Below are 12088 nucleotides of genomic sequence, written 5' to 3'. Positions count from 1 at the left end.
CTCAGCCCAGCTCTTGACTGATTGCAAGTTTATTGAACATATTGTTCCACAGCAGGAATAGAACCGTATCTGGTAAACAAGACACAGATGTGCCAACTGCCATGTTAATGTGGCTCTGCAGGACTCAGCACAAAATAAAATTACAAGAACTATCTCTGTAAATACTAAGTTGCATGGGGTTGAATAGTGTTTTGAGTAAGCTGAGCTGTATATACACTGACCCAGTTACAAGTGAAAGTGGTATGAATATTAATCTGAATATTTCTAACATTAAAATACTCTTCAGAGAATAACACATTCACAAGTATTAAAACTATTCTAACAATATAAAAATAAATAATTTACTCAACTTCTTAAACTAGTACATTTTAAAATTATATGATGAATTCCCATCCAGTATCTCTCTCCTTTTCCAGCGGAACAGCTCTAAGCCTAAATACAACTGGTTGCTGAATTTCTCTGCAATCTTTGGAACTTGTGAGCATTATCAATTTAATGCAGACTAACACAGATGGAAAAAAAATATTACATATATCAGTCTGTTTTCTATTGCAAGTGCTTATGTTAAATGAAAGCAACTCATGATTCTAGAATCAGGCAGCTTTAGACTTAGCTACTAACTTGCTCACATTACCAAACTTTTTTTCAATGCACCCTGGAATGCTACAGTTATTCCTTACAGAAAATAAACTGAAGCATTATGTCATCTTGATGCATAGAAATTTAAGTGCTTAAAGCTCCTTGAATTGTAGTAAGAATGTATATCCTATTTGTTACTTGCAAAAAGAGGTAATAGTTGTAACACTGCACACACTCTTCTCTCAAGAAAAAGGTAAAACAAACTCTCTGACTGAAACATCAAAATTGTTTATTTTCTGTCTGACACTTGGCAAATCCTACAAAACTGAACTACTAGTAGTTTCCCCACTTCAACCCCTGGAGTGTAGCTGTAAAACTTTTAAACACTAAAAATAATGATACACAGAGAACAGACAGCCTTCAATGACCTAAAAAAGCTATATAAACGTTTATATGTAATCTCTGCAGTAATGTGCCAGATGTTAAAGGGCAGTTTGTCAGGACTGGATAAAACTGCTTCAGTAATGAAAAACAGGTCAAGATGCAAACCCTTGTCTCATTAAGATCTTTCCTAATCACACAAGGCAAACTGAGTCTTAGGTTTATAATACACTTCTAAAAATCTCATTCAAATTATTTGTACAAATGTTATCCTCCCATATTCTCTCAGAGCTTAGTAAAAGAGGACAAAGAGAGACTACCCAATCTAAAGCAAACTGTAAAGATAAAGGTAACACAGCTATCATTTGAGGAAACATTTGCTTTGAACATCCGAGTCAAAGAATCATTCTATACCCAAGTACTTCAAAACATAATACAGTAGTAGACAAAAGAATGAAAACCAAGGTTTGGTACCCTGTGTCACTGAGAAAGTTCTGGAGGTATATACATGATATTGAACTTCTGAGACTGAATTCTCAATTTCTAACTATCAAAACTAAGAAGGCTCTTGGCATATTCTTTATTTTACTTATTTTTCTTTAAAGCAAGTGTTTAACACTTACTTCAAAAAAACCTTACAACAACAAATCCAACAAAACAAATGAAAACCCAACCTGAATTCATCAGTTTCCAAAGTTGATCTACCAAAGCTTCATTACATAAAGGGGACTCCATGTTCTTCGTAAAAGGTGGATTCTTAGTCAGCATATCCAGAATCTTATGCCTAAAAAAAACAGAAAAAAAAAAAATCTTTATTAAATCCAAATGAATAACCTAAGAATACAAAGTCTGTAAGAATATTACAAACTGAACAAACTTATACAAATACAGGTTTTCTTCTGGAATTTTAACCAGTGCTTTATGCTTTTAGCTCTTCCTTCTGTCCACAATAGGCATAGACACAGATTTACCATCAGCAATATAACTTAAAGATAAAAAGGTGCAAAGTAGCAGCACGTTATTAGATATAATTTTTAACAGTTACATACAAAATTGTAGGCTACATTATAATCTTTTGTTTAGTAACAATCATTTTTGCACACTGACTTGATAATTACAAAGAAGTAACACTGGTAAATAAATTCCTTATATACTGACACCAAATAATTTTTAAATAACTTCATATGTTTATGACTGATACAAACGGGCAGGACCAAAACCAGTGACCTGCACATTTTTCTGGAAAGGAACACTGTCACCTCTTAAGTTACACTGGTATATAAAGATTCTGTGCTTACCATGTTTGCTTACAATATTTACATACTGAGCTAAAAGTAGATACATTTTCCCCACTTTCTTTCTTTAAATTTGGCCTTGAAAACATTTTATGAATGAGAATAATTATTTGTTCCATTATTTATTATGTTAACTATTTTCCTTGTATAGTCAGCTTTCTTCTTGCTGTCTTATACCTCTGGGACAAGAAAACTCTTACAGATTTTTTAAAAATTATTTTATTTCAGAAGAGGTTTACGTATTTTACTCAAGGCAAAATTTAAACTCCTTTTGTAAAAAGATACAAATCAAATTAAATCCCCTTCCTAGACTGAAGGTAAACCTCCTCTAGTGAGTCTAACTGCATCTGCTTTCATTAACAAGAATGACAGAAATACAATAGCGAACAATCTTGCAGCTATGTTTTTTTTAAGAAATCACCTATAGAGAGTAAAAGTAATACTGTTTGTCTTTAAAACTCAGTATTTTAGTGGTGGCCATAAGAAGACAGTGTTGGGGAAAAACAATGATTATGAACCTTGGTTTTCAAAGGTTTATAATGAATGTGCTCAAATATCCAGTCACTCATTGGCAAAAATAAAGTTGAAACAGGCAATACTAGAAATTACACCATATTTTCACATGTTATCCTTTCACCCCATCTACAGTCTGACAATTGCTTTACACTCCTTGCTGGCAAAACACTGTGTGAACTATGTCTCAACCTCTGTCTTTTCTAAATATCATGAAGCCTTTTTGCCATATGCAACATCAGATTTATATACTTTATTTATGATCAGGAAATGACCTCTAACTTCAGATTCCCACCACAGGGGTAGAACATAAAAGACAAAAATATTATAATGGAGAACAAGAAGAGAGTATATTAATTTTTGAGATGTGTACTGTTGAAACATCAAAACACGTTTCAATTTATGTAAGATAACAGGAAGAAAAAACAGTTTTGTGAAGTATTAAACAGTTAAGCATTTGATCTATTCTAGCGATTCCAGGCCAAGAATTTACTTAGTAGTTCCAGCATTAGTAAAAATACTGGCTCTTTATTAACACACTAACCTTATGTAGGGTACAGGATCATTCTGAACCATAGTAAGCAGCCACTGTAGTTCTTCATAGCTCCTATCAACTGCAAAGAAAAAGAAAATAAGAAGTCTATAAATATACATAAACTGGAAGGATTTTGATCAAGACCGTCACAAGTTTTTGAATTAACACACAAAAAGCTTGAATCACTGCAACTAAGGAGTTTCATTAATTACAGTTCAAATACAAAGTAAAAGGTGGTTTACTTTACACTGAAATAGAAATATGCATGAAATTTGTTCATGCCTCAATTGTTCAATAACAACCAACTTGACTATTAGCAGGTAACTGTCACTTGTGAGCATTGACTGGGAAGATCACAGAGTAAATTACCATCTTGATATTGTGTGCTTCCTAAAACAAATACATTCAAATATCCTTTCAACAATTGGAGGCATAATACTTTCTACTGGGAATAGAGAATATACAATTCTCACACACAGTAATCTGTGAAAGATAAATAGGACAGAAAGAGGAAGACTACAGGGCTTATACAAAACTGCAAGCATACTCCCCTCAGTAGCCTTCCTTAGTTTTTCTAAATCAGTATACTTTGCAATTAAAATGGATTTTGAAATTTATCAGCACATGCTTCTAGAAACTCGCTGCCTGTTAGAAACAAAATCAGCTTGGTAGTTTCCTTGTAATGTAATTTAAATGTTAAACAACACATGATATCATCACCAATTACACAAAAAATGGAATAATTTTTATCTAATCTTTTTCTCAGGTGCATAACTGTAACATTTTACAGCAGTATTCTCATTTCCTCAAAACAATGAAGAGCTTGCTTAGGTTTTGCTTTACTTCTTTCCTTTCTGACTGCAGTCAGTTTTCAGTCAACAGCTTTTAAATACAACTTTTCTAGTCCAACCAATTCTAACACCTATAATTCCTTATTTCACTACGGTAAGTTGCTTTTAAAGGAAGAGGCAATTAATTAAATTATGAGAATCAGCACTTCAGTTCTATTAGAAGTTCTTTAAATACTTTAGACATCTTGAACATAACTTCTCTTCCTGGGTTGAGAGGAAGCAGCCAGTTAAAAACTACATTATAATATTGCTTAGAAGATATCTGAATAATCTTTTGCAGGCCACTTGCAAGTCAGCTCTGCTATTCCTACAGTCCAACCAAACCAAAACTGGTTACACCGGTGAGGCACTCAACTGGGCTGATAAGCCCTGTTTAGAGTCAGAATGTATTAGCCCACGTTCTGCACCATTTAGGCCACAGCTACACAGTAATGGATGATGCCAGGGCAAATTTGTATCCACAAAGACCAGAACTGCAATCTCAGATTTGCCTTAAAAGTGGGAAAAACCTCTGAAAAGCTATGCCTGGGACATACTTTTAAGGTGTTAGTGACTGTCTGTGCTCTACTCCATGCACAGCTGATTTTCCTGGCAGCTACCTTGCTTGAGATAGAAGACAGATACAACACTGCATACAAGTGTTGTTTTGCCTGGAAGAAAAATAATACTGTATAACCACGCAGTAAAGACTCACAACATGACGAATGCATTAAGTCACAATCATAACGAAGCTGCAATTATTTCAACTGCTAACAAAAGGGATTTAAAAATGATTTTTGCTTAGAAATTGAAAAGTCTAGGAGATGAATCCTTTAGGCTGACAGTACTGGACAACAGAACCAAGAAACACCATACTTTTGTGGTTCAAAAAAGAAAGTATTTTTTGCTTCTTAAACTTATTTTTGCTTTAAATAAAGTAAGTCTTGCCTTCTATTTGCCTTATAGTGTCATCTAGACCTGCTAAACTTCTAAAGCTTTGCTACTAATGCATTTAACCTGCTCTTCAAATTCATATACCAACTGTGAAACATTTTGAGGAGCAATGACAAATTAAACCTGACCTTGGGCAGAACAAATCTTACTAGCCAGAAGAATCATACAACAGCCCAATTTGGAAGGGACCTCAAAAGATCATCTGGTCCAACCTTTCATGGGAAAGGGAAATTAGATGAGGTTATCTAGCAGCCTGTTCAACTGCATCTTGAAAACCTTCAGCAACAGGAACTCCATCACGTCCCTGGGGAGGTTGTGCCAATGACTGATTGTTCTCATTCTAAAAAATTTTTTTCTTCTATCAAGACGACACTTCTCCTGGTGCAACTTGTACCTGCTGACCCTTCTGCCCTCCACGTATCTCCTTGTGAAGAGAAAGCCTCCCTCCTCTTTGTAGCTGCCCTTAAGTACTGGAGTACTGTGATGAGGTCCCCCTGAGCCTTCTCTTCTCCAGGAAGAAAAGACTGAACTCCACCAGTCTTTCCTAGCAGGACAGGTTCTCCAGCCCTCTGGCCATCCTTATGACCCTCCTTTGGACCCTCTCCAGTCTGCCCACATCTTTCTTGAATTGTGGCAGCCTGCGCTGGACACAGTACTCCAGGTGCAGCCTGACAAGCACTGAGTAGAGTGGGATGATCACAACTCTACCAGTGCTAGTAATGCCCCTGTGGATGCCGCCCCGGACCCGCTTTGCCTTTGCTGCTCCAGCAGCGCACGGCTGACTCGTGTTCAGCTGCTTGTCCCCCAGGACCCCCAGGTCCCTTTCAGTGACACTGCTCCCCAGCCACACAGATCTTAGCCTGTACTGGGCTCTTTGGTTATGCTGTCCCAGGTGTACGATCTTGCACTCGACTTTGTTACAGTTCATACACTTCTTGTTTGCCCGCTCTTCCAGCCTGTCTGGGCTCTGTAAGATGGCTCCCTTCTGATGGGCCCACCTTGCCACCCTGTTTAGTGTCATCAGCAAACTTGGTAGGGCCGCTTTCAATGCTGTTGTCCAGATCATTTATGAAGATGCTCCCTGGGGGACCCCACTTGTGACAGGCTGCCTGAGTAAAAACCACTGAGCATCATCCTCTGAGTGAGACTCATGACTCAATTTTCTACCCATCTCACAGATCACCCATCCTATTTGTATGTTACCAGATGTCTAGGAAAAGGCTGTGGGAGAAGAACGATGTATAGATTTTCATACTTCAGGTAACCATAAAAACAAATGATTGCTTTTTGTACAAAAAATCCTCTGAAGGTTTTTTTCAAATTATAGGAGATGATGTATCAGTTCTCAGTTACAGTAGAGCATCTTTGAGACCCTAAACTTTAACATTCGTGAGACTAGATAATCATGGATATTTATTTAGAACAGTTTGTTGCTCCCTCTTCTAAATATGCAACTGCTTTGTTGTATACATATAACTATCAGAAGCTAACTTTAAAAAGTTAATAAACCCTGTTCGCTTCAAGCCAGTTTAGATCAATTGTCCATGTGCTTATATGCTGCCTCAAGCATTTTACAGTTACTGTATCTCAAAAAAAAACCTTCCTATTCACAGCAAAGAAAACAACTTAGTTCCATGGATAAATTATTTATTTTAAAGTAACTTAAAAACAAGGCAGTGCTATTTCTACCCTGAGAGTTGATAGAAAAATACGGGAGTTCTACACAGCCCCAGAAAATACAGACTTTCCTTTTTATGGAAATTACAAAATCTGTCAGCTTCCTTTACAAGAACTGTTAGAAGGCCAGCTCTGGCACAAGCAACAGGCATTTGATAGCTGCTGGTCTACATCCAGTATGAACTGGAAACCAGGTAACTGGGAACAACAAGAATCAGACCTCTTGGCAATAGGGAGCCAATCATTTCTCCTTCTAAAGCCAGGTTTAGGGCTCTGCAAGAGAAGTGCTGCTAATTTCTTTATCGATGGCTGAAGAATTTAATTAGCACACTGAGCTTCCAGATTTATCCCTCCAGCAAAAAATACCAATCTTACAGCAGGAGCAGAAACTAATGTGTTCACTGCTGGAAGGCTGTATTTGAGAAATTATACTTATGACCAGTTAGATAGTAGGCTGTGTTCTGATTTGTAGTGAATATATAGCAGATAGATCTGCTACCTCTGCATCAGAGAAAAAAGCCATTGGCAAGGGGCAAGGCAGTTAGGTACAGTAATAATCTAATCCATCATTTCCAGATCTCACAGTAAGCTCAGTCAAAAATTGCATTCAGCTCATTCTCTGATTTCTTCAAGTAATCTTTCTACTGCCTTTTACTGTTCAGTTTTCAGCTTCCTGTAGAGTATTTTGAGCAACTTGCCCTATCTTGCTTACACAGCAACCTATCTGATCAGCTGTTTTAAAGATGTACTGTATTACTTTGCAGTACAAACACTTTCTTCTCCTGGTCAGTTATTAACTATAAACACCATCTACAAAAGGTCAAGAATTTAACGAGAAAACATTCTTTCTATCAGTCTGTCTTTCCAAAGGGTGGGATGAATTAGTGGGGAGATTATTCTAAAGAAAACAGGCTGATGAGTAAGCTTTCCATGCTCCTGCAAATCTTTCCACTAACACTCTGTGAAGGGAGGAACAAAGCAAATAGCCTAACAGAGAGAGAGATGCACAGCACCAGCAGAGTTCTGAATTCTATCTGGGTATCACTCACAGGGTCACCAAGTGGCACATGTGCAGTAGGTTATAGATCCAGAATGTCTGGTGAATTACAAGACTGAGGACTGACCCTGAGAGTAATGCTCAGTGCAAGTCTCCCTTGAAGTTACTCATTTTCCTGTATGACAGTCTGGTTTCAGTCTGAAACTTATGTCTGAGTTCCGTCAGACGCATTCACTCAGAGACTCCAATTGCCTTAAAACCTCCTGTTGCCTATTGAGTTCGAGAAGTCTTTGAACAGAATGACAGCCATAAGATTAAAGTAATAAAGCCCTTATAAAAAAGAGAAAACAATCATGCAAAAAGCAAAGGAAACTCTTCATTACCCTGAAAATGAGAACATGAAATTTGAGGCAGAATAATTAGAAGTCTAGAATCACCAGTCTACTCACATAGGAAGAGTTGAAGAATTTAGCCACTTTGGTAGGGATAACCCTTCAAACATAAGAACTATCACAAATCTGAACAGAGAAAGACTACCCCAAATAAATCAACAGGACAGTGTAGTACTAAATTAATTTTATAAAATGCAAATCATTAAAGCTCTAATTTCTAACTGCCTCGAAAAATCTGTCAGGATTGAATTTCAACTTCAAATGGCATTTAAGAAAGCAACCAAGTATTTTTTTCAAGGATATGCAACAGACAACTAAGATAAATACAGTATTAGAAGAATGGAAACATGTCACAAACATAAACTATGTATGAGGAATGGTAAAGCAGAATCAACCAATAATCATTAAAATAATCTAAGTTTCCAAAATTTAAAGCCATAAGATGCATGAAAAAAGCAAAATAAAAAGATTAGCAAGAAGGTAAAGCAAAACCAAGAACTTTGACTAGCAATTAAAGATGAACTCAACTGAATCAAAATCACTGAAAGCGAAGTGTTAAAAAGAAATTTCCAAAACCCCTTACCACTACTCATTGTGCTGTCTACTCATTATTACAAAACTTAGGTATCTGATTCAATTTGCAAGACACTGAGAAACAATGCTCACCACATCTTCATAAAACTTGCATTCTCTAGGACAAACCATTAATAGAAATCTCAGCTTCTTATCAATACATCTGTCATCACACAAGCTCCTCTGGTGGACACTACTTCAACCTAATATTAATGAGGTAAGTATTACATTTTTCTACTATATCACAAGTGTTACAATATGTCAAAATACTTGAAAAAAGTACCTTTTGTGTAATCAACAACAGCCTCCAATGCTGCTATTCGGACATCTATGAAGTGCCCATATTCTGCATATGACTTGAAGAGAGCAGGATCACTTGGGACATGACCATTCTTCTGAAGCACTCGAATAGCTTTTAAACAGCTAGATGTGGTAGAGAGAGGAAATTTACATAAGGTTTATGGAATACCAGCCAAGAACAATAAAATTACTTTTTTCAAAATCAAGCACTGCAATTTTATTAAAATTGTATTATGCAAATTAACATGTTACAATTACTTTCACAGCATTAACACATAGCTGTCACTAACTCTGAATTAGGCAGAAACACAAACAAAACTCCCCATCATGTCAAACCTATTGTTTGGTTTCAGCAGAAATGTACATATTTACAGAGAAAGCACAGCACAGATTATGTTGTGTACTATACAGATATTGCAATACTTTCACAAAACTTTAATAAACGCTCTTCTTAAAGAGGCACAAGTAAGATCAACTTATGCCTGATTTAAAAGTCTACATTATTAGAAATTAATGTTGAAAAATAAAGCAATCAAGGCAAACTTGCACTATTAGCTTTTGGAAACTGGAAGGAATTTGACATTTAAGATTAAGATACACAAGCTAAAATTTCAAATACTAACTACAGAAGGGTACATAAACCCCAAGAAAGTAGCATTAACGTGTCTGCTCTCTGCATATGTACAACAATTTTTAAACCACACCTGACTGTAATGGTATGCCTGTAACTGGGAAGAAGCTTCTCCATATTTAGGAAACGGGTAATTTCCTCAAGAATAAGTCGAACATCAGGATTTAAGTTATCCAGTGTTCGAACTTCATTGTTCACACTGACTGCGGGTGTCACAGAGTTGGCTAGGGCATCAATCAGCTCAGCACGATAGTAGTTATCTGAAAACTAGATAAAAGCAACATTTAAATACAGGCAAATATAACAATATATATTCTTTAAAAGCTAAGAAATGCTGAAGCACTGTCACAGAACAAGATCTTAAAACAAAAGCCATGTGAAAAAATGCAGAAGAAATCAAAACAGGAGTAAATTTGTTCTGAGAATGTATTTGAGAGTGATTGAGCAAGCAAACATACAATCAAACACTCATCTTCACTCTGTAGTGAGAGTATATTAATAGTAATGTGAGCATATTAAGAGTAATACATTGTTTTATAAAAATGGAAAAATTAGGCACTGAAAATTTTCCAGGTACGGTAAATAAAAGCCATTATTTCTAAATGTGAGCACCTAAAACTACCTGTTTCTATATTCGGTACCAAGGTTACCAAAGTTAATGGGTGCTTAGCACCTCAGAAAATCAGTTTATCTAGATAGTAACTTCACAAGCTTCTGAGATGAACTAATGGGTGCATTGCTGCTTAGTGAGAAAATCTTGCTTCTTCATTTACTCCTTTTATCTGGGCTCACAGTTTCACCCCTTCCATTGTGCTGACTGTTGCATTTGTTGGTAGTGTTAATTTGGTAAGCTACATACAGTATAAAAATAAAATTTAAAAAGCAGAAAAGAGTACCAGATTTGAATATTAGTTAATTTAATCTAAACAAACGCACTGTCAGATCTGGTAGAAGATGTCAAACAGATTTGTGGAAAGGACATGTGGGAAAGTGAGGCAGGATGTCTCTTTCAGTGGTGGGGAGATGGTAGCACAACTCACCACATTCTGTGACTACAGGTGCTTGCATTCATGTGTCCAACTCTCTACCTCTCCACCCTCTACCATCCTCTTATTTCAGCAATCTTGCAACAAGTGTCTTGTTACAGTATGTATTTCTACACACTAGAAGGTGTGACTTAAGATGCTTCAGATGTGTTTCACTTAAATTTGGGTACTTAATTGGTTAGAATATGCCAGGCTCCTAGCAGTTGTAAACTTCCTCTGTAGCTAGGGAGATGGAATTTTGTATCATCTCAAGATCTTAAAGGTCATCTAATCATCCTTCAGAGGTGGTTTGTGTGAGAAGGAGCTTTAGATGACAACATTTCCAACTCAGATGCTTCAATTTAGTGATGGAACAATATTAACCTGAGTTTCAGCTGTTATTTAACTAGATGAAGACAATCCATTTCTGTGAGCTAGAACTGACATTCAGAACCCAGAATACCAGAGTCCTGTATATTGTTAAAAAAATATATATATATATTTCCTTTTCTCTTTCAAATACTTTTTTCAAGGTGAAAAAAAAAAGCCAAAACAACAAACCAGTGCTTAGCTTTACATGCTACATATTAGCGTCATGCACATTTTCTCAAATCACATGGGTCTTTTGAATGAAAAAGAGTAAAGCAAGAAAAGTATGTGTGCAAATGAAGACGGGCAGGTCCCTAGTAAGTCAACAAGCACAAAGAGCTTTGAAACATCCAAGAAATGCTGCCACAGAAATGTCAGCTACAGAACATTCTGTAACATTTACTGTTTAGTGTATCATCTTTTCATCAACATTCCTAGCCTGATATTTACATTAGTGGCATAAAACATCATGCAGTATATTAACTAAGACTTTTTTCAACAAAAAAGGGAGAGATTAAAATAAACACATTCTTTACCTTATTCTTCCTGTTATCGTTATACTTGATCAAATCCAAAATAAACATTAAAACCTCCTTAGGACAGAGGTTGTGAACATCTCTCAGAAGGGCCATGGCAACAGGCATAGTCTGTGTAATAAAATCAATACTAGCATCATTCTTACATCAGTGAAATGATAGGCACATCCTGAAAAAGAGCTACATCCTGAAAGTGAGCAATTAACAATTTTACAATAGCAAATTCTGAAAAACTGTATTTAAATGCTTTTTCAAAGTCATACCACATGCTATATAATGTTCAGATCAAATAAACTATGTAATTATTGCTCAAAAATTAGTCATAGTGCAGACATTTGAAAAACCTGTATATCCAAGAAAAGACTTGCAATTCAAGTCACTATCAAAAAGGTAACAAATTAAAATAATGAAAAAGAAAATGATGGAACTAATTCTGAGACGGACACTGAATTTGGGTGTTTTCATGTGAACATGATGTCTAAGCTTCCATTACCATTAAGA

General features: G+C 36.0%; 1 protein-coding gene across 2 annotated transcripts in view; it reads right to left on the bottom strand.

Annotated features, from left to right (window-relative positions):
* The window catches only part of TAF2 (TATA-box binding protein associated factor 2), a 64176-nt gene that overhangs the window by 16045 nt on the left and 36043 nt on the right, over positions 1–12088 (bottom strand). For both annotated transcript variants that reach the window (XM_009968567.3, XM_032999670.2), the window contains exons 18-22: positions 11588–11698; positions 9731–9924; positions 9010–9149; positions 3313–3382; positions 1635–1744 (exon numbers count right to left, since the gene is read on the bottom strand). In XM_009968567.3, coding sequence (XP_009966869.1) covers positions 1635–1744; positions 3313–3382; positions 9010–9149; positions 9731–9924; positions 11588–11698 — 625 coding nt within the window. The remainder of the gene's footprint in view (positions 1–1634; positions 1745–3312; positions 3383–9009; positions 9150–9730; positions 9925–11587; positions 11699–12088) is intronic.

This window comes from Tyto alba, unplaced genomic scaffold, assembly GCF_018691265.1.
Source record: "Tyto alba isolate M040663 unplaced genomic scaffold, T.alba_DEE_v4.0 Super-Scaffold_9, whole genome shotgun sequence".
Lineage (NCBI taxonomy): Eukaryota > Metazoa > Chordata > Aves > Strigiformes > Tytonidae > Tyto > Tyto alba.
This window is presented reverse-complemented; position numbering and strand designations above follow the sequence as displayed.